General features: G+C 41.0%; 2 protein-coding genes across 8 annotated transcripts in view; both read left to right on the forward strand.

Annotated features, from left to right (window-relative positions):
* The window catches only part of XRCC4 (X-ray repair cross complementing 4), a 316380-nt gene extending 306708 nt beyond the window's left edge, over nt 1-9672 (forward strand). For 4 of the 5 annotated variants that reach the window (XR_001510047.2, XR_006218764.1, XR_006218768.1 and 1 more), the window contains 2 exons: nt 6573-6659; nt 7440-8341. The gene's annotated coding sequence lies outside the window, so the exon portion shown is untranslated. Of the gene's footprint in view, nt 1-6572; nt 6660-7439; nt 8342-9453 lie in introns of those variants that run through there. The other variant, XR_006218779.1, reaches the window with a different exon arrangement.
* Nucleotides 9673-9774: 102 nt separating this feature from the next.
* Nucleotides 9775-23663, forward strand: part of VCAN (versican) — a 121227-nt gene continuing 107338 nt past the window's right edge. The window contains exons 1-2 of one of the 3 annotated variants that reach the window (XM_042989570.1): nt 9775-10316; nt 21900-21975. In XM_042989570.1, coding sequence (XP_042845504.1) covers nt 21906-21975 — 70 coding nt within the window. In that variant the 5' untranslated portion in view covers nt 9775-10316; nt 21900-21905. The remainder of the gene's footprint in view (nt 10317-21899; nt 21976-23663) is intronic. The other 2 variants (XM_007079778.3, XM_015536519.2) reach the window with 2 other exon arrangements.

A 23663-nucleotide genomic window follows, 5' to 3' on the forward strand; every position in this document is an offset into this window, starting at 1 on the left:
AGGAAGAGTAAAAACACGGACATCCGCCCTCCTCAATTCATGTCTCTTGAGCCACAGGCATAGCTTTGGTGGAAGGAAAGCCTTAATTAGTATATGGGATTAGCATTTTGAACTACGTAAAAATAGGCGTACATTAATGAAAAGTGTACAGATAGTTATGGAACCTTACTCCCAATGGGAAGGAGACATTTGACATAGCAGTCTGGGCAGTGAATGGAAACAAAAACAGTAGCATTCAGGTTTTTCTTTTTTGACCTGGAGTCTGCCAAACAACCTGGTTTCAAGCAACCTAATTTTTCATTCACCTTTGCTTTTTACTGTTCCTGCTCCCACTGTTTTCTAAACATCAGCCATTCATCCGTTTCCAGATTAACACCCTCCCCTCTCAGGTTCTTTTGTTTGCCATCTGTATCTACCATCTCTATTAGGCATATCTGGGCCATTTTAGGACACAATTCCCAATTATAATCCAGTTTCCAGCTTAGTCCTCACGTGTGAGCACTCTCTTGAAATCTGCTTCCCCATGTCTTCCCCCTCCAAAATGCAATTGTCTTTATCAGAGTAGGTATTCTTTCCTATTTTATTGACAGCCTCATGTGCTACATGCCTCTCTTTATGAATTGTGTAAAATTGTGCCTTTAGACCTCAGAATACATTGCCTCAAAGATACAAAGTCAAGAATTTACACTGAAGAATACAGAATTAACGGTATTCGTGTTTAAGACCCCCTTGGGAAAATGCTTTATTACCATTTGGGTTGCTGGATAATTGTATCCCTCAACTACAAGGGGAAAAGGAACTTTCTTGGCCCCTAGAATGGGAGCTCACGTGAAGTCATGGGTGTTGGTCACACATAGTGAGGCCAGATGGCGGAAAGAGAGGGAGCTGGGTGCAGAGGGGGCATCTTTTCTACCTGCCACGTTTTGGTTTCGGCCTTCAGAAATCATTGTATATTGATCCCCTTCCTTCCTTGGAATCTCTCTGCCATCGCTTCTTCCCTTTCTTAGCCTCTGTAGAACACACTGGCCTCTTGGGGATTCATAAAGGTGTTTACTCTAGGGGAGGGGGTGAGCAAAGAAAGAAAAGGAGAGAGTAGATAAAGGGAATAAAATGAGTACTACCGTCTGCCAGCCTCCCATCAGCCTTCCCTTTGATCATTTAAACTTATTGGGACGCTTGGGTGGCTCAGTTGGTTAAGGGTCTGAGTTCAGCTCAGGTCATGATCTTGTGGTTTGCAAGTTCGAGCCCTGCATCGGGCTCTGTGCTGACAGCTCAGAGCCTGGAGCCTGCTTCAGATTCTGTGCCTCCCGTTCTTTCTGCCCCTCCCCAACCCCCTACCCTCTCTCTAAAAAATAAACATTAAAAAATAATAATAATAAACTTGTGGTCACAATGTTAGGATCCTTCAGGTGGGATCTGTCCAAAGACCAATTTCTTTGGGCCTTTCTAGTGTGTAAAGATCTGGAAGCACTGAATCAACAGTCCTACATTCCTTTTGACTTCAACTAAGTAGGAATAGGCTCTCTTCCTTCTACATTTCTCACCATTCACTATTGTTCACTTCTGTGTTCAACTTCATTCGTTTGTGGTGTCCTCATGGCCTTGGTAAAGCATTTGACTTTTCAGTGTTATTTGAGGCAGAGAGTATGTTTTATTCCTATTTTCATTTCTATTCTCTAATGATAGTTCTTAGGACATAGAACATTCTCAACAGATGTATTCATTCCACATCTATTTTACACATATATATGGAGCACCTACTATGGGCCGGGCGTGGTGGTAAGGAACTGTATATAATGTGAACCTGACATATAAAGACCCTACTCTCAACAGGGCTTCCACCAGTGACTACATGTCTAAAGAAGAAGACTTTGCATTAGGTGAATTTACACACTAGATCTGTGAGAGGGAGAAGAGGCACTAAGATTCAGACTAGGGATCCTGCAAATGAGGCAGCACTGGATATAAGAAAGTAGCCATAATGTGATCTTGGCATGGGAGGAAGACGGCTAAAAGGAAGGAGCCATGGATGTATTCACATGCCTCCCTGGTCTCCGAAAACTTACAGCCTCCTCTTGCCCCCACCAAGGTAGGAAACCAGTGTGGCTAGTTCTGGGACTCTAGCCAGCCAAATGGTGATTAGAATATTGAGAATTATAGCAAATGTGATCGGTACCCCTACTGTATCCCTCACCTTTATCATTTCCGTGCCAACTGGCCCAATTTCTCATCACAGTCCCTAGATCTTTTAGCTTTAAGAGACTTCTCTGGGGGTGCCTGAGTGGTTCAGTCAGTTAAGCATCTGATTCTTTTGGTTTTGACTCAGGTCATGATCTCATGGTTCATGGCAGCAGAGAGCCTGCTTGGGATTCTCTCTCTCTCTCCCTCTCTCTCTGCCCCTCCCCACCCACATTCGCGTGCGCTCTCTCTCTCTCTCTCTCTCTCTCTCTCTCAGTATAAATAAATAATGTTTAAAACAAAACAAAACAAAACAAAACAAAACAAAAAGAGGCTTCTCTGGCCACCAGAGCCCAGTCTGCCTGCACTCACACAGAAGTGGCAGGGGATTAACACTTTTTGGAAAAGCCTTCAGCCAATAGCAAGTTGGTTATAAATCTCCCAGAAGGGGGGGGCGTGCATGTTCTCTACTGTTTCTCATCATTCTTCAGTGAGAATCAGCTCCAATTCCCTGTAGTGACAACCTGCTTGAAATGCCTCCACTAGCCTCTTTTCCTTCCCTCATTGCATCTTCTCTGTAGGTGTTTCTTGGTCTTGACTCCTAAATGAGGAGTCTTGCCTCTGTGGCAACCCAAACTAAGACAGATGCTGTGTTTTTTTCATTTTTCCTTTTAAATTTCTGTGTCAAATTACATTGGAATTTTGATAGGGATTGCATAGAATCTATAGATAGCTTTGGATAGTATGGACATTTTCACAATTTTAACTTTTCCAAGATATCTTTCCATTTATTTGGGTCTTCAGTTTTTTCCTCAAGGTCTTATAGTCTTCAGCGCATAGATCTTTCACGTCTTTGGTTAAATTTATACTTAAGTATGGTATTGTTTTTGATGCCATTGCACATGGGACTGTTTTCTTTATTTTTTTTTCAGGTAGTTGTTACTATATAGAAATGCAACTGATTTTTTATGTTGACTTTTACTGAAACTTGACTGAATTGGTTTATTACATCTGAGAGTTTCTTGGTGATGTTTTTAGGATTTTCTGTATGCAAGATTGTTTCATCAACAGGGACAATTTTACTTCTTCCTTTCTGATTTAGATGCCTTTTATTTCTTTTTCTTGACTAATTGCTCTAGCTAAGACATCCAGTACTGGGCTAAACAAGAGTGGTGAGAATGGACACCTTTGTCTTTTTCATGACTTTAGAGAAAAAGCTTTCAACCTTTCACCATTAAGTATGATGTTAGCTGTGGGCTTGTCATACATGGCGGGCCTTTTTAGCATATTGAGAGTAGAATGGTGGTCACCCGGGGCCTAAGGGTTGGAGGAAATGGGGAGATGCTGGTCAAAGCATAAAAACTTTCAGTTATAAGATGAATAAGTTCTGGGGATCTGATGTACAACATAGTGACTGTAGTTAACAGTACTGTATTACATATTTAAAAGTCACTGTGAGAGTAGAACTTTAATGTTTTCAGCATAACAACAACAACAAAATGGTAATTATGGAGATAAAAGATGTGTTAAACAACTTAATTGGGGTAAATATTTCACAGTATATACATGTATCAAGTCCTCACATTATACACTTTGAACATACATGATGCTATATGGTAACAGGAGAGAAGAGAGATAGATATTGTGTGAGATGATATGGGGAAAGGAGGCAGTCACAGGTAGCTACTTCCAGAGAGAAAAAGAGACAAACATTCCCAAAAGAGTTGCAGAAATGGGGGATGCGAAGGGCTATTACACATACTCAACTCCATTTTTTTTTTAATGTTCATTTATTTTTGAGAGAGAGAGAGAGACAGAGTGCAAGCAGGGAAGAGCCAGAGAGAGGGAGACATAGAATCCAAAGCAGGCTCTAGGGTCTGATCTGTCAGCACGGAGCCTGACATGGGGCTCAAACCCACAAACTGTGAGATCACGACCTGAGCTGAAGTCGGACTCTCAACTGACTGAGCCACCTAGGCACCCCTGAACTGGATTTTTGAGGATGCCTGTAAATTCGATGCAATATTTAAAATCAAATTATTTCAGGTTTGTGATGACTAAGAAGAATTTTTATTGCCTTGTTCTTTTCTCTTGTTTTCTAATGCCTACATTAGATACTCATATCCAACAGCGAGAGACCCTTGTATTCTTGGAGTGATCAATTTCTCTCAACTTCCTTTTCTTGTTCGGATGATATTTAATGCTTTCCTTCCACCATTCAACTTTGACTTGAATTATTCACTCTAGAAGACCTTTAGAAACTTTGGGGAGCCTAGGTGGCTCGGTCAGTTATGCGTCTGACTTCAGCTCAGGTCATGATCTCACAGTTCATGGGTTCAAGCCCCATGTTGAGCTCTGTGCTGATAGTTCAGAGCCTGAAGCCTGCTTTGAATTTTGTCTCTCTCTCTCTCTCTCTCTCTCTCTCTGCCTCTCCCCTGCTGTCACTCTGTCTCTCTCTCTCTCTCTCTCAAAAATAAACAAACATTAAAAAAAAAAAACCCTTAAAATGCACCCTAAGTACATGACATCTAATGAACTATTTTTATTATGGAAAAATAAGAAACACAAATTTCTCTGCATACAACAAGATTAATGCCTGGGATTCAATGTCAATAGAATTGTGCATGCAAGTGATTTTCCAGTAAAGGAGATTTGTTGAGCTATCATTCTCCCCTGATTCATTTGTAGTCAGTGACATGTTTTTAAAAGATGGCTGATTAGACCAGCCAATGGGCACACACACACAAAAATGGTTGTTTTTTTTCCCCTTTAACTTCATTAGTCATTACATAGATAAATAACCTAGGCTACTCTAAGAAATTATTTTTTTCTGTAGAGATTACAAACTTTTTTAGGCTGAGAAGCAATTCTTACCTTTTGAGTAATGCCTGAATGCCTAAGGTCTAAAACAGTACACATTAACAGTGTTTGGTAAATGCTTGTTGAATTGAACAAAGAAAATAGAAATGAAATTGAGAGCAGTCTGTTTGTGATAAGTATTTGCTGAGTCTTATAGGTATTCTTCTCAAATTTTTTCTTGATGCGTTATAGCAAATATTTGATGTCCTTTGAATTTCAGGGTTAAAATGGGATCATTCATATTTTTTGACAAAAGCATAAAGCCTCTGGAATTCAACTAGTCCTGCAATACTTTTTACTGGAAAAACTAAAATGGAATGTCTGCTTGTTACTTCTGTGTCTTGTTCTGATACCTATACTGGAGTTCTCCAAACATTCTTCTCACTACTTAGAACTTCCTTTGTCTCTGGTCACACTTTCCACCTTTGCTCACCAGAGACAGTAATGCTGCTGTGGTGGCTTTTGGCTCCATCCATCGTGCTTTCATTAAACTTCTTGTCTCTGGGTCCCATTGTACTCTAATTAAATAAATGGAATCTGGTATTCACTGAAAATCAATAGCACCTGCAAAAGTTTTGCCTCTTAAGAAAACCTCCGCGTTGTTCTCTGCCCTGCCACATAGACTGTAAAATTTCTACCACTTCCTTGTGTTCAGAAATCAAATTCTTCAACTCATCTTGGTTCAGTGAGACAAAATGCTTTATTAAAAATGACCTATATTTCTCAGGTTGTGGAAAGGAAAGAAAAGACTTTGAGAAAGTGACTAAGGAGGAGAGTAAGGGTGATACTATCTCTGATTCAGTTTAGCTGGACTGCTTCGTCTATGCCTTAATCTTTTTTTTTATAAAAATGATGACATTTTTGGTACTCTGCTCCAGAGCCTCCCGGGGGTGAGTGCAGATGTGCTGAGCCATTTGGCTGCCTTGTGGACCGACTCAGAGAGCCTCTCTTCTCCCTAATGAAGTCATCTCCTCTCGAAAGCCCAGCCTTTCCCATCACTCCATGTTGGGACTTGGCTTTGGCTTGCATAGTTGTGTCGTGATGTAGATGGTCTTCCAGTTAAGTTCTGGAATAATCTGCCCAACCATGAACAGGACATTTACAGCAAAGAAAAAAAAAAAAACAAACCTTTTATTGGAAGCAACGTTTTACTGTAACATTTTGATTTGGGGACTGGGGAGCCAAGTCTCACCCTGGGAAAAATCAAATTTTTCATGGCTTTCTAAAGATATTTGTCTATGTTTAATTTCTCTGAGTAATTTATATACCTCAGGCTAAAGAGTAATGAGATTGTCACCATCACTTTGCCTTTTGTAGAGTTTCTTTTATTTTTTAAAGAAGGCAGCAAAGACCTCATATTATTTCTGCATTTCCTAAAAAAGCAAAAAGCATTTAAAGTGTTGGGTAAAATATCTGTCCCTAAATTATAAAAAAAAAAATGAAATAAAACAAAATAATGAAGCAATTTTAGGGGTTGGCTTCCTTTTTCTAGGCACTGTGAAATTCACTAAAGGTGAATTTTTTTAATGTCACAGTTTTTCACCCTCCAGAGAGGATATTTGCTCCATTGTGTCCAGGATCAGCCAGACCAGGGACTTGAAATGTGAACCTGTCTTCTGAACGTAAGTGGGACTGGAACCTTGTCATCCCCAATGAAGCAAAAGATGATACCATGTCTAAGAACACTTCACCTGATCAATAAAAAAGGAGAAGTCTGAAATGTGATCCTAAAGCTCAGAGGGAGGTTTAGATGGAGATAATGAAATTCCCTGGAGACCTACCTGCCAGCTACACCTTTCTTGTTCAAGTCATTGGCTGGATGCCTCTGACCTCTGCCAAGTTCCTGAAGACAAGATCAAGGCAACGAAGCAAGGCACATAGACTCTGGCTTCTGGTTTCTTGTAGACACCAGCGCTAGCAATGATGATCTTGCTTTATCTATACTACCTGAGAGTATGGAATTTACATACAGAGCATCCCCAGTATAAGGCCATGATTTAAAGGGGGATACACAGAATGAGATTTTAACTGCTGTTTGATTCAGACTTGAGTGTAATGAACAAATTAGTTTTACATTACAAATTAGTGTAGTGGACAAATAAAAGTTACAAAGACACACTTTCCCATTCAAAACCTTGTGATATTTTTTCAGACATGGGAGAATCAGAAATAACTGGTCTGTCATTCTCTTTGTCTTCATGAAGAGAGAGAGAGAGAGACAGGGAGAGAGGGGGGAAAGAAGGAGGGAGATGGGGAAGAGAGAGAGAGAGAGAGAGAGAGAGAGAGAGAGAGAGAGAGAGAGAGAGAAGACCTCAGGGACAGTTAAATATAAATAATACGGCTGTAGACTCTATTCTGAACCTACCTTGTATGTTTTCCTTTTTACTCCCTCTCCGTTATAGGTACCTGAAGGGGAAAATCTGCCTTGGAGAAATCAAGCTGATATTCAGGGGTGTCACTTCATTTTAGTTATTTGACAGCGTGAAGAAGTGTTTAATTTTCTAAATAACGTTACAAGCCAAACTAAAGGGAAAACATGCGGTATAAAGCTTTTCAACATTGTCCGTCTTCTGACGGGTAAAGTCTTCTTGAGAAAGTACCTTTGCCCAGTAATACTGCTCCTCGGCCAAGAGTTGTAATGTCCATGGACATTATAAGGAACTATAAATGTTAGAAGGCTAGAGGAATACATTTGGCAAGATAAAGGAAAATATCTCAGGATGTAAAGTAGTCTCTGACCCTTAATTTTTCTTCATGTTTTATCATGTAAAGATGGCATTACTTATAGTGACTGTTAATGTATTAACATTTCCTTGAAAATGGATATTAATCTGCCATGAGGTTTCCTTTGTAGGAATGTTTTACTTAGCTGTATGATGAAGGGAGAGCAGGGTAATAGATAATAAGCTTTTCAGATGGGCGGATCTACCACTCAGAAAGTACCCTTGGGCAAGACATATAAACTCTTTGGAACTCAACTAGATTTACTCAAATTTAAGAATGAGAACAATAGTATATACTTCGAAATGTTTCAGAGAAAGGTCTATCCTAATGCCTGCAGTATAAATTCCAATAAAGATTCTTTAATTTCATTTTTCACCCTTTTTGAATGAAGTGATCTTGATTATAAAGTTGTTCTGAGGAGCTCTGAAAAGACCACTGTACCCAGTGTGAGGAATTGTGTTCTGGTAACAGCTCTGCTTTTAATTGGGTGATTTTAGGAAAAGTCACTTTCTGAGGTTTAGTTTGCTTATCTGTTGAATCTAAAGGTTGAAATCTGATTCTGTTCTGTGACTCTGTTATTCTAAATATTTAATGAAATAGAACTTCAATGTTAAGAATAGTAGTATGATAACTATACTAAGAAAAATAAATCATTGTCATTATCAAACAAAAAATTGATTCCTAAATCCTATAATTAATAGTTACATTATTTACTGTCGTGAGCTGATAAATATATAACTGAGAAGAAATGGATAACGCACATTTTGAGAACTGAAATTCTACAAAACTTCGACTTGTTTATCATTTAAAATGTAGCATCATGCAGAATGCATACAGTTTGCAAAAGAAACTTTGGAAAGAAATATGGTAGATGTGCATGTACAGAAGTCTAGGCTTCTACAAGTTTTAAAGTGTGAGTGTAAGGCCCACCTACTCAAAGAAATTCAGAGGGAAACTCAACTTTTTTCTTTAATCCTCACTGTTGTGTTTGATATAATTTTCTAAGTAGAGACATCAGTGAGAAAAATGATGAGGATGCTTCCATGTTTGTGTAGAAAGAAACGTTTGCTATCCATTCCAGTGTCCCCAGTGTTAAACTGATAGGCACCTTGGGCTTATTTTCTTCCCATTGTATAAACTCATACTTGACTTCAAAGAAAAGGAAAATACAAAGTCCCTCTTTTCTAAGGGGCAGAAATCCTTTGTGCAACTGGTTGACCCTTGGCTCTCTAAGGTCCTATAGGAAATCTTTTGTAACACAATGCAGAGGACTCTTCCTTGTGTTGATGTTGTTTACATAGTTGGTGGGCCTGGCTGAAAACAAAAATCACATAAACTCATGAAAGATTAGGGTCCCATTTCCTGACCACAAGGAAGGGGATTGGAATCCAAGCAGTCTGTTACTCAGAAAAATCATTTAATATTCTACCATGAGGGACACTTTGAAAAATTGAGAGAAAGGAAGAAGGAAGAAAGCAGAATCGAGACTTATGTACATTTGTGGCAGAGTAAGAGTTTAAATCCAACAAGGGATTTGCTTTGGGGAATTTCCTGTCCAGCCCTTTATTACCAGGGTCTTTGTAAATTGTGCAGTGACGTTGGGCTCCCCTTTGGGCAGTTCCCGGGAAAGGCAGTTCTTACACTTTTCCTCTAGGTCTTAGAAGAATCTCATTTTCTCAATGTCTCTTTCAGGTTGGCAGAAGGCGCAAGAATGACACTTCCCTCAGATGGGACAGGCAGGCTCTGTGGCCGCGTAAACAGGCTGTAACCGAGTTCTTTGCTGATTTTTACAGAGTTTCATTAGCTCCCAAGAAGAACTGAGGGTGCTGAATTGTCTAGTGCTGGCCTGCCCCACAAGAGCCTGGGGGCTCCTTTCCCCTAACCCAGAACTGGCAGCGCAGGGGGCGGAGAAGTGGGGGTGGGGAGGCGTAGGAGGGCAGTGGTTTCTGTGCACACAGCGCGATGTTACTTAGTGAGTCGCTGAATGGGGAGCGTTGCTGTCCCCAAGCCGATTGGTACTTCTTGTCAGGAAGAAACGCCGAGAGGTGGGAGTGCCTGGGGAGGGAGGCAGGCGGTCCCTACCGCAGGCGCGGGGAGCTGCCTTTCCGCCCCTCTGCCTGCTTTCCAAGCCTGGGCTCTTAGGAGTGGCTGAAGCTGCGGAGCGCTTCAGGAGCCCGTGAATGAACCCTCCTCCTCTTCCTCCTCCTCCTCCTCGCTGAGTCTCCTCCTCGGTGCTGACGGTACAGTGATATAATGATGATGGGTGTCACAACCCGCATTTGAACTTGCAGGCGAGCTGCCCCGAGCCTTTCTGGGGAAGAACTCCAGGCGGGCGGGAGCAACAGCCGCGAACATTAGGTGCTGTGGACAGGCGCTGGGACCGGGATCTGCGGCCAGCCCCGCATCCTCCTGCATCCTTCAGCACCGTCCCGCACCCTCCTCACGCTTCCCCAGGCCACCGCGCTTCCTATGTGACCCGCCCCGGCAACACCGAGCCCACTCGCTCAGCGCTGCGGTGATTTTTTCCCCCAAACTGCAATAAGCCGCCTTTCAAGGTAATCACGTTTCTTTTGTTCCCCTTAAAAAAAAAAAAAAAAAAAAGGAAAAAAAGACGAGCGAGCTTAGAAAAACGAAGTACATTGTAATTGGTAGAACACTTTAATTAAAGCAAAGAGAACTGGCTGTAAGGCGAAGTTAAGAAAATATATGCACTTTAAAAATGCAGGTAACTTTCAGAAGGACGTTTGGAGAGAGGAATACCGAGGGACCGTGGTGCTGAAAAGATGCAGACAAAAGAAGTCCGGAATCGGGTGGGGGTAGAAGGACTAACGGAATTGGGGGAAGGGAGGGAAGAGAATTGTAGCGAACCCTTAGAAAAGTCGTGGGGTCTTGAGCTGGAGAGCAGGAGGGACCAATGGCACCTTGAGCTTTTTTTTTTCTTTTTCTTTTTTCTTTCTTTCTTTTTCTTTTCTTTCTTCTTCTTCTTTTTCTTCTTCGTCTTTTTTTGTTTGTTTTTTTGTTGTTTTTTGTTAACCTGCTCGAGGCAAAAGTTTGAATGGGGACTCCCGAGACTTGCCCACTTGCAAGTCCCCGAAGCCGCCTTGGTGCTGGCCACCTGGTTCCCGGGCCCTTGGTGTGTGGTCAGTACCTGGTGTTCCTGAAATGCTGTTCCAGGGCAGTTCCTGACAGGACGGTCCTGCGCCCCAGCAGCCCGGGACCTGGGCGGACGTGACCCCCTCTGCCCGCAGGCAGTCTGGGAAGAGGTCCGGCCGGGAGATGGGCAGGGTCCCCCGGCTGCGTCTCTTTGGGGACTTGGGGGCTGTCAAGGCCCTCCTCGGTGCCCCAGGGTTCTTTTGTCCTGCGCGCGGAGCGCGGAGGACGGCCGGGAGGGAGCAGGGTATGGGGGTGGGGTTGTTGGAGTGCCGCGGAGGTCTGGGAAGCTCCTGGGCGGGAAAAGCTTGACTTGAATCATCAGAGATGTGCAAGAATTTTATCTCACCCAGAAGAGCGAAGTGGAGCCTTCCACTGTGGTCTCAACGAACAAACCCCGTGCTCAGAGCGCTCTCCAGACAAAGGTGGCGCGGGGACCCGAATCTCGGGCCTCTAGGACCAGCCCTCTCGCCCCGAAAACAGCAGTTCTCCTTTTCCTTCCATCTCCCCACCCCCTCCCAGTTCTTGGCCCTAGTTGAGCAACTTTACGGGCTACCCGCGCGGCCAGGGAGAGCGTGTGCCGGGAGCCCCAGGGGACGCCCTAGGCTGGAGCGTCCCACCACCCTGCAGAGGTGTGGGCGCCTCCGGACGACATCCCTAGTGCGCGCGGATATGGGGGCATCAGGGTTGTCCCGGCTCGCTGTCTGTGTCACTGGGCGTGGAGCGGCCACTGTGTTAGGCAGCGGAGAACGAGGTAGAAAAATAGTGTCATAGCTTAAACTATTTGCTCTCCGATCCAGCTGCGCCCCAGCAAGTCCTGCTTGTCCCCGGGAGATACAGCGGGAGGGAGGAGAAATCTACGCAACCTAGGGAGAGCTGTCCCACCGTGCGCACACCCACAGACTGAAAGACAGTCTTGCTATCTATGTCCCGTTTCTCATCTTTGTCTCTCCGTCTTCTGGCTCCATCTTCTCTGCCTCCCTTCCCTTCTCCCAGCCTTTGCTCAGTCTCTTGCGCTCCTACGTCCCCTCCCCCACGGCTGACAAATGAATGGCTAGTGTGAAATCCCTGCCTCCCGGATCGGCAGAAGCAGGCAAGGAGGGAGGAGCGAGAGAGGCTGGGAGCTCCCTCGGATCTGCCCCCAGTTGGCGTGCTAAGGGCTTGCAGAACCCAGATGTCTAGGAATAGGGTGTTTTGTGGCGGATGTGGGCGCCCCCTGATGGACAAGTTCAGCACAGGTGGAGGAACCCGATGCCCCCCACCAAAAAAACTAAGGAAGCCACTTTTACAACCATACATTCAATGATGAAGAGCCTTTAGTCGTTAGTTTTAAATTTAAGAATATGCGACGTAAATCTAGGGGTTTGAAGGACCAGGAATGGAGACCTTGCCTTTGTGAGGTACGGAAGCGCGCTTGCTCCCAAGTCCGCGGGGATGTGCTCACTGCTCTCAGCCAAGTCTGCAGCTTGGTGGAGAAGGACACATGGCCCGGGGCGGATCCAAGTTTTGGAGGGCTTGATGTTCAGTCTTAAGTATTACTTTCAGAAATATAGTACAGAATGCCTTACTTTTGGAAACGGTACCAAAGCCCTTCGCCGCTTGAACCCAATGCTAGGGCCCTGCCTCAGGATATTGCAAAGGAAAGGCCCCTAATCCAAAGTTTAAATTTACTCAATTTCAAAACACAATCGAACGTGGAATTTTGGGGGAAGAAGTGCCCCGGGAGGAAAAACAAGAGAAGGGATGGGAAGAAGAAGGGGACGGTGGAAGAAGTGAAAGAAAGGAACAGAGATATGGATGAAGCATGCAAACAGCCTGGAGAAGGCCGGTAGGGTACGTTTCGAGGTTTGAGGCTGAATTTCGCGTCTCCTTTTGAGATATATTTTAAGTCCCATACGCGACAACAAACGCGACTGAAGAGGCATGCCAGGATGGAAGGAAGCTAGCCCTTTTGAGGGGCTGGGGCCGCCAGCCGACCCTCACTCTCTCAGCGGGCGCGGAGGTAGGAACAGCGCCCGGCGCTCCTCGATGCGCCGGAGTTCACGAGCCGCCGCCACGTGGGCTGGGACATCAGCTCTCGGCCCGAGACGGGTGTGACTTGGGCTCAGAGACAACTGCTGCGCGGAACCGGCTGTCCGCCCAGCCTGAGGCTGGCGGGGCGCCTCGGATCCCCGCCTAGAGGCCAATAAGGGCGGGGCCTTGCTCTTTCCGGAGGGCGGGGGTGGGGGCGGGGGCGGGGCGGGGCAAGGCGGGGTGGGGCGGGGCTCACTGGTGTGAGCTCCGTGGTCTCGCACCCGGCGCTGAGGCTGCTGGCTGCTGCTACAGGCTACCCGACTGCTGTCCAGAAGGTGCTAAACGCTCTTATTAACAGTTTGAAAAACATTTTTCTCGCTTCTTGGGAGTGGTAGGAGGAGTTTTTGCCTTTTGACAGGGAGAAAGTAAAGATATACTCCAAGCAGATTTTTTTTTTTTTGGCAGAAAAATGACATGAGTTTATTCTTTGCTCCATATATTGACTTTTTAAATATGTTCAAGTCAGTTTGAAGACTATTTTTAGTCAATTACAGGACTGATGGAGTTCCAATGAGCGCAAACATTAAGGGGCTGGGGGTGTAACTCAGGTCCCTGGGCATCAGGATCCTTAGCTCGGTCCCGCCTACAGTGGGAACACAGCACATATTTATGAAACGACTGAGCTAGTAACCCCGGGGGAATGTGGCACAGTCTAGACGCTGCCACTTACACGCTGCATTTTAAACTCTCCTGCTTCCTCGCTTTGCCTCGGAAGAACGGGACTTTAAGTCTCTCTGAGATCTCAAATTTTCATATCTAATTGATTCACGTTCCCTTTCTTTTTGACTCCTTCTAAAAGCTGTGACCTAAATTATTTTAAGCACTGCTTGACAGCTGTGCCAAACCTATCATGCAAATATTCATGTGAAGTCCTAAAATAGGATGTTGTGAGTTTAATATAAAAATGGGAAACCATTAGTGGAAGCAACAACTAGTTTCCTGAGATAAAAATCTGTTCCCTGTTTGGAGAATATGTAGCTTGGAGGTAAGAGCATATCAAGCAGAAGGTCCCAGGGACTGACTTGTAGTGCTGATTCCTCAATAAAGAAAGGAATATTTCACAATTGTGTATGCCTGTCCCAACTAATACAGCAAAGGGTTCCAATGGATTCCAAAGTGATTGAGCAATGACTTCCTCCAGCAGGAAGTCCACAGTCCTTAATCTTATGGTTGGTGGGAAGAGGGATGAGATTAAGACAATCTGAGGATTTATGTCAGAACTCAAATTTTGTTTTGTTTTTCATAGTAGATAAACTAAAAGTTATTCCTAAATTGTATTTCCTCCTTTAAAAAACTGAAGTTTGAAAAGAATCTCTCTAGATTTAAATGTTTACACATGTAGGTTTCCTCTAATTCTCTGTGCTTACAAACTGGAGGGGAATGTCTCTGATATTCTAAGATACCTATATCTGCATGCTTGGAAATTCTGTTTGAAAGGACCTAAAAAGCTAACTTAAGGCTGAATATGATTAATGTTAAAAAACATAGTCTTTGTTCTCTCTTTCCTCACCTCATTATTATAAGTACTTTGTGGTTGATAATTGGTCACTAACTGAGCTTGAGAGCACAGAGATCCACCAAGGCCGTCTCCCAGTAGTCATATAACCAAGCTCTTCTTTCCTAGTGCAGTTTAAACCTTTTTGTTGACTTCATTCATGGACAGACCTCACTGGAAACTGTATTTAAAATGGGATATTACCCTGTGACTGAGGCCAACTTCTCAAGACACATGGTTCTTTTGAGGAGAAGAATGAGTGAATATAGTTAGGCGATTATTTCACCACCCACCTAGAGAAACCAGTTAGGACTCACAAACACTCATTGTTGGGGGTGAGTTGCTGTAGTCTGAAAAAACATGCTGATTGTTGCATAGGTCTCTACTTTACCAGAAAACACAAGGCTGGTACTCCCTCTGATTGGGAATCAGAACAAAGGGAAGTAGAGATAATTACTGAATTTTTGCTAGCTTCCTCTGACAGCCTAGGTTTAGTAAACTACACATACGCACACATATACATTTATGCATTTATATTGTATTTATATGTATTCTCCAGGTTTTTTTGGTTTTATTGATTGACTGATTGATTGATTTATATTGACTGCTGGCTTCTTACCCCCGAATGTATCAGGGTGGTTGTATTTCATTGGTCAGTGCAAAGTATCTTTGTTGAATGTGTTTGCCTGTTATGTTTCCTGAAACTCCTCTGGATGGATCTGTCATCTATAATAGGGCATAAATGCAGATCTATGTTTAAATTTACCTGATTTCTGCCTCTCTCTATATATCCTACTTTCTTCTTCTAAGAATTTTAAGGGGTGTTTATGTTTATAAAAATGAGATTACATAGCTTATTATAAACACATACATAATATGTAAGCTGTAATCTTTTTACTTTTAAATTACTGAGTTGCTATCACCTGTGGTGTGGTAGAATGAACACTTGACTTGGAATCACAAAGCTTGATATCAAAATCTATTAAATGGATATATAGTTATACACATCAAAAGGGTGACTATCTCTGGGAAACTTTGGCAAATGAAAAACCATACAAATAAGTGGTGTTAATTTATTACATCCATGGGACTCATACTGATATATTCTATAATCTTAATAAAAATACCATTACCCAAATGACATATTTCCTACCAAATCCATAAAGTGAGTTAGATAGGAGCATTTTGCTTTAAAAATTGTCTAGTTTCACTGAACAGGAGACAGAGTCCAGAAATATACTAAAATGGACATGGAAATTCAGTGGATAAGAAAGATTATTCAACAAGTGGTTTGGAAACAACTGATTGGTCCATTCAGAGTAAGAGTCAACCTCTACCTCATTTCTTATCCTCAAATAAAGTTAAGATAGAGCACGTATGAAATGTAGAGAATGACATTTAAAAAATAACTAGAGGTGGGGTGCCTGGGTGGCTCAGTGGGTTAAGTGTCGGACTTGAGCTCAGGTCATGATCTCATAGTTTGTGGTTTCAACTGCCCACCCCGCCCCCCTGCCCCGCCCCATGGGTCAGGTCAGGCTCTGTGCTGACAGCTCAGAGCCTGGAGTCTGCTTCGGATTCTGTGACTCCCTCTCTCTCTGCCCCTCCCCCACCAACCCTCTGTCTCTCTCTGTCTCTCAAAAAATAAATAAATGTTAAAAATAAATAAATAAAAAATAACGAGGAAATTATAGGATTTTTAAAATAATAAAATAGAAATAGAGAAACCTGTTTTAAGCAAAAGTAAAGATCCAGGGGCACCTAGGTGGTTCAGTCAGTTAAGCATCCGACTCTCAGTTTCAGCTCAGGTCATGATCTCATGGTTTCATGAGTTCAAGCCCCACGTCGGGCTCTGTGCTAACAGTGCATAGCCTGCTTGAGATTCTCTCTCTCTCTCTCTCTCTCTCTCTGCCTCTCCCCCCGCTCACACTGTGTTTGTGTCTCTCAAAATAATAAAGAAAGCTTAAAAAATATTTTTTTTTAAAAGGAAAAGATCCAGAAGCCATACTAGAACAGACTGGTAAGTATGAGTAAATAACAAATTATTTACACAAAAACAACTAACACATTTGGAAAACATCAGCAACATAAGATAGACAAAGAGCTAATAACTCTTTGGATATAACAAGAACTTTTACAAATCAGTGAAAGACCACAGTCTATCTAAAAACTGTCACATGTGATATGTAGGCAGTTGGCAGAAGAAGAAATGTGTTTTTAGTCATATGAGAAATTGCTCATCCTCATCCATAATTAAAGAAATAGTAATTAAAAAATGATATGCTGCATTATTTTTTCAACCACAGCAGTAAAGATTTAAAAAGTTTGATAAAAATTTGTTTTCGACAGGTTGTAGGGAAATTGGATCTCTCACATACTACTGTGGCAATATGAATAGGTCCATCTTCTTTACAAAATAATTTGGTAATAGCTATCAGAAAAATTTAAAACTGCATATACTCTTTGACCCAGCAATTTTTATTCTAGATATTATCATATAGATATTGGTACAAATATCACCCAAGATGAATGGACAAGGACAACCTTTGCAGCATTGTTTAATACAAAAATCTGGAAACACTGTAAAGGCTCCTCATAAGGCTCATCATCTATGTGCTTTGGTGAAAATAGAGCACGGGAAAGGGAACAGAGAGTTCAGTGTTTTAGATAGAGTAATGAGGAAGGAGTCAGGCAGAGAAAAGAGCACCACTAAGGGGCAATGACATGAAAAAGCTTAGTTAAGTCCAGCTTCAGGAATCCAATTGGAAGTTAATGATAAATTCACATGGGGCCATTGCTCCTCTGAAGTAAGTTCATAAGATTTCTTGTTTAACCATGAGATTTTTCTCTGCATTACAGTGATTCCTCCTGTGAGAAATCACCCAGGAGCAATATGATAGGTAGTACTCATTATATCCACCTTGTGGTTGAGATGTCCTGGACAGTTGGTTGTCTAGGTTTACTAATTTGAAGACTAGAAGGCAAGAAGTCTGTGTCCCTAAGTCACCCTTTGCTCACCAGATCTTCCACAAGATTAAGGGAGAATATTAAACATCTTGGCTATCTTTCTTCAAGGCAGCCCATCCTGGGCATGGCTCTTACCCTGTCTGCAAGACATGTCTCATGGTAGGAGTCCTATTGACCTTGTCTCTTGTGTTCTCCCAGGCAATTAAACAGCCTCAGTCAGCTGTGCCTTGATTGTTCAGTGACTTTCTCCTCTTCTCATTGACTACAGTGGAGTGAAGGCTAAATATAGGCACTGGCTTTCATATCTCTCAGGTCTTTCTTTGCAGATAGACTTGTTATCACTAGCAGATTATGCTTACAAGACAGACACCAAAGAGCAAAAAAATAGAAGTGGGTATTGGAGAGGTGCTAAAAAAAAAAAAAAAAAAAAAAAAAAAAAAAAGGTTTTAAAAGTTTTTCTTATTTAGCAACATCAAATGCAGAAGGTAAACAGTGTGCCTTAACAACCATGAACATGGACATAGCCTTAAGAAAATTAGAGAAATGGAATGAATGCCTATAGAGTCCCAGGAAGAGGCCACAGAAATATAGTTCTAAGGCAATTAAGGTCAGTAAATCACTCTGAGATATTTACTAAGGAGATAAATGGCCATTCTTTAAATCAAGTGTTGCAAGCTCAGGTGCTTAGAGGGAACAGGCATGGAGTAGAAATGCATGAGAAACCAAGTGGGGCCAGTGATAACCTTGAGTTCACGAAGGCAAGGTGAGAGGCTGCTCCTTGCCTAGTGCTGATTATTGGCCAGCAGGAATATGCACCTAGAATTGTTTGATCTGATTTTTCAAAAGAGATCTGAGACTTATTGTGAAAACTCCAATTTTTAAATGCTGGGAATTTATTGAAACCTATTTATACAAATATATTTCTAACATGACTGATTTCTCCCTTGTATTTTTAATGCACTGGCTTCCTTCCCTAGATTTGTCTTGGGGCAATTTTAAGGCAAGCAGTGAGTACATTTGTTCTGTAGATGAAAGACCATTTTCCTCCCTCCCTTAAAAAAGGGCACTTTTATAAGGGTGAAGGATGGCGCAAAACGTTAGACTTGGAGTATCGGTCTTAGAAAATTAGGATGCAAAAGACCCATCCCTGGGTCAAGGTCACGCCTTGTCTGATTTTGTTAGGAGATCTGACACTCCAAATATTGACAAACATCAGATATTATTGTGTCATGGTACACATTCAACTGGACTGGTTTAAATGCATTTCAGGTGTTAATTACCCTACATGCCCACATTCTTAAGAGATTGTTGGCATTTCTCTTCAAAGTGTGTTTCAGAACTGGTAAATAGAGGCATTGGTCATGCATTTGGCCCATAAACCTTTCTCAAGCATCTACTCTGAACCTGGCACTGTGGAATATTGTGGTAATTAGCAAGTTGAACGTGATACTAGGTCTGTTCTACAGAGACAGCTGTTCTACAGAGGAGATAAAACATGTTTGTTTACAAGTAATAAGTTAAAGCATATAGCAAAAAGTTATATGGCAATTTATTGTAAGCATAAAGTTATACACTGCTTCTATAATGGTAGCCTAGATTATAATTTTCATACCCAACAGGTTCCAATACTTTTCTTTTTACTATTAGTGATATGAACACAGAAAGAGAACATCTATAGAAAACCTGAATTAATAATTTTAATAAGAAATATTGAGTACTGAATACACTGTATCACTGACCTATATCTCATATACATTATTTTATCAATCCTCACATTCACTCCAACAGTTAAGTACTACTTTTCATAATTAAGAAGTTACTGAAAATAAGGGAGTTAGTCACTTATCCCAAATCACAAAGTATTAGTAGAGGATTCAGAACTTGAATTCAGGGTTGTTTGAAAATGGAGACCAGACTTTTAACATTATGATTATAAAATAAAAGTTTCCTGAAAAAATAAATAATTTCCTACCATCATGAAAAAAAAACTGTTTTCAATTTTTTTCTTTCATGATGATGGGAAATTATTTATTTTTATAAAAATGTTTCTTAAATTCAGTTAATACTTATGGAATTCATTTTCTTTAATAGATTTTTTTTAACGTTTATTTATTTTTGAGACAGAGAGAGACAGAGCAGGAATGGGGGAGGGTCAGAGAGAGAGGGAGACACAGAATCAGAAGCAGGCTCCAGGCTCTGAGCTGTCAGCACAGAGCCCGATGCAGGGCTCGAACTCATGGACCGCGAGATCATGACCTGAGCTGAAGTTGGACACTTAACTGACTGAGCCACCCAGGCGCCCCATAATAGATTTTAATAATACAACCTAAAATTTCACTTTGGCAGCTTTAAAGTATAGAATATGTGGAAGTGATATTTTTATTTTTTTCTGAAATACTGTAATAGCATTGAAACACAAGTGAATACTTTCTGCTTGCTATGGTAGCTTATAAGAACTATGGAAATGTAGAAACTAAATTTTACAGTTAGTGTTTAATAGTGTCTACTACATATTCCATTAATTATATGATAAATAATAAACTTAATTATCAAGATTAATCATCTGTAGCAAGGATTATCAACTGTATGCTTTTCATTGTGAGTTGTCAAATGGCCTATATAGATGGGAAATATATATATATATATATATATATATATATATATAATTTATTAGGTTTAAAAGATGCTCTTTAAGATTTTGTTATAGAGAGGTTCCAATGCTTATTTCACAATATATAAAATAAAGCAATTAAAGGGAAACAAATAGCAAGGAAAAAGGAGTAGCTGTCATAATTATGAAATTAAACTTGAACTCAAATTGGACTTGGATTTTACAGCATTTACGTCTTTTCAGTCTAGGTTTCCTAGCTCATATTGAATTTATATATGTTCTAAGGAGGATATTAGGAAGTTATTTAGGACATTATTTCAAATGTGTTATGATGCCTTCAGCTACAAGTATCAAAAATCCCTGATTTTATTGGGTTTATGTAATAAAGGAATTTATTTCGTTTAAAAAGAAGTTCAGAGAGACAGCTTACTCTGGCCTAATGTTTGAGGGCTTAAGACCTAGCTGTCCTGATTCTTTCTCAGCTTTGTCGCCAGAGGCTATCTTATACACTCATGGACACAAGAAGGCTACACCAGTTTGAGAAGAAGTAACCTATTGTGACAGTATTCCCTGAAGAAAAGCAACCACCTCTTTCTTTTTTTCCTGTTCTTAAGGTGAATATACCTTTCCCAGGAGCATCCCGTCTATCCTGCTGAGATCCCCTCACATCTCATTAGTTAAAAACTGTATCATGTACTCATTCCAAAACCAATCGTTGGCAAAATGAATGGGAGCAGTGTGACTGACTTAGGATAATCAGCATCATTCCCTTTGGCTGGGTTTGACCCAGGCTCCTCTAAAGTGTATGGCTGTGTAAAAGAGGATAGATACTAGAATGGAATCAGAGTATTGTTGGAAAGGAGAAAGAAGAATGGCTACTGAGTACCCAACCAAGAGTGCCTGTTATAGAATAGTTCTAAATGCAGCTAAGGAGGGAAGAACCCTGGGGATCAAGTAATCTGCAGTTCTTCTGAGATTGGCTCTTTGCTTTCCAGATGGTCCCCAACACTGGTACTTATCCGCCTCATAATTACAGCTCCATAGAAATTCAAGCTGGAAGGGACCATTCTGAGACCCAGACTGTTAAATGTCTTCCCCAAAGCCTCACAATAAATTAATGGCAAAACCAGGGCAGGGTTTCTTGACTCTCAGAACAGAGTGTTTTCTTTATTTTTTTTCACCCTTCAGACTTTAGAACTGTTGGAACTGCTTTAAAACTCATGGCAAGCCTGGTCTTTTTGTAATTAACAGCTCCTTATAATACATTTGTTTTGTTTGTTCAGCCTCCTAGAAACTAAATTGAGTCTGTGCTTTAAAAAGCCTGCTGAAGTCCTTATTGCCTGTTTTGATAGCATGTGCATGAGCCACCACCATGTTCTTTCCCACCTCACATTTGATATGAATCCTTTTCTTTCAACATCTCTCCCTATTGGTTCCCCATCTTCTTTTGCTCCATCTGTGACCAGCTTCCTGTTTCTAAATAGACATTGTGGTCACCTCTCCCTCTTTGTGCCCATTCCTAGCCACTAGTTACTTCGGCTGTGGTCTTTATTGTTCTTTCTCCAGCCCACCGGGTTGCGGTTGTCCCACACATCCATATTGTTATATGTTCCCAAACTGGGTTTTGGGATTATTTTGGTAACTACTGCATTGGGTGAGAGTCGAACTAATAATTAAAGTGTTGGGATGACTTTTCCTATTACGAATTCTCTCCTGTTTCTACAATCTAAGAGGAGCTGTACCTTGTACTCTTACTATATACAATGCACAAAATAGCATGTTGACTTATGGCCCACCGCAAACCTGAATGCTTATGATTTCCTTTGTGTTTTTCTTCATTTCCAGGACAAGATGTTGATCAATATAAAGAGCATCTTATGGATGTGCTCTACCTTAATAGCAACCCATGCACTACATAAAGGTGAGTGTGGTTTAAGTTTTTTTGGCGTTTAGTGAAATAAAATTTAAGTGCTAGAGCACAGAATGGCCATATGGAGTCAATAGAATAAAGAATTAGTTTTTGATCTATTTAGTGATTTATAGTGCTGAACACTTTCAGCTGAAATAATATTATTTTTCATTTAATAAATGGTTTTAAATAAAATGAAATAATGAACAGGATGCTAAAGAAGCAAGTGGGTTTTCAATAAATTCCCAGATTACTTTCAGATTGCAAAAGTGCTCATATATACGTATTTTTTAAAATCTGTAATCTTCAATATACTCAAAGCCTTTCCTATAAAGAAAGACTATCAAACCCTCAGGAGGCTAGAGTGTGAGAAGAGTCAAAAAGATAAAGAGCAGGCTTACAGCCAGGATTTTACCCTCCACATATATTACCTTTTCCTTTCCTTTCTTTTCCTTTCTTTTCTTTTCCTTTCCTTTCCTTTCCTTTCCTTTCCTTTCCTTTCCTTTCCTTTCCTTTCCTTTCCTTTCCTTCTTTCCCTTCCTTTTCTATTCTCTTCTTTTCTTCTTTCTCTATTTCATTAAACTTAATCTCCTAGTTATATGATATAGGCAACAAACAAATAAACTAATAACCCAGGTATTTTCAGATTGATGAAAATAAAGCTTAGTAATATGATAAAGAAGTGCCTGAGTAGGGGGAAGGTGGGATGGCCTCTTTGAGAAAGTAACATTTAAACTGAGATATGAATGACCAAGATGGCTGTCGGAGTTTAGGCTCCACCAATCTGTTAACAGCCCAAGCGCTATTTCCTTCAGTGTAGTCAGGAAATACAGGTGAAGGTCACAGACAGGGAAGGACAATAGCACCCAGTAACAAGGGAGAACACAAAAAGGAAATATAGAAAGAGAGTTGGTTTAGATGGGTAGTAACAGAAGGGGAATAACAAATTTGTTATTTGTAGGTTTAGATGGGTAGTAACAGAAGGGGAGAAAACAATGGGAGAGACTTGAGGGACACTTAAAACAGAATTTAGACTTTCTGCTTAAAGCAAAGAAAGCACTCACATAAACAATGGGGAAAAAACCAAAAGCACTTATGATATAGCTCCTTGACAGTATTTTATAACAGTAATAATAGCTAGCAATATTGAATAATTTCTACATGCCAGGTCTTCTGTATTTTACATAGTTAATTTATTGAATCTTAACTCTCCAATGAGGCAGATGCTTCTATTCTCCCCATTTGGCAGATGAAGAAACTGCACTACCACAAGGTTTGGAGGCCTACCTAATGTAGAAGATTATATAGCAGTTTAATTACAGAACCTGGAGTTGAACCCAGGCAGGCAGGCTCCATCATCCATGCTATGAATCACTATATTACACTTTATTCCAAGAATCAAGTTCTTTGTAAATCTGTGATCATGATTAAGAGATATAATTAGTTGGGACTAATTTCAGAAGAATTTAATTTTTTCATATGAGGCACAAAAGTTGAAAACGTAAGATCCAAATAAAACAAATTTGACAGTTTATAGTAGGATACACAGCAATAACTTGTTAGGAGTTAACACAAGTGTTTTCATCTTAAGCTTTTCTCTGTTTATTCCTAGGCACTCAAAAGGTCAATAACTAACATTAATGAACACCTTGTCCACTGGTTATTGGCTTTATTTTAATGCATGAAGTGTTCTGTGCTTT

The sequence above is a fragment of the Panthera tigris genome, chromosome A1, assembly GCF_018350195.1.
Source record: "Panthera tigris isolate Pti1 chromosome A1, P.tigris_Pti1_mat1.1, whole genome shotgun sequence".
Lineage (NCBI taxonomy): Eukaryota > Metazoa > Chordata > Mammalia > Carnivora > Felidae > Panthera > Panthera tigris.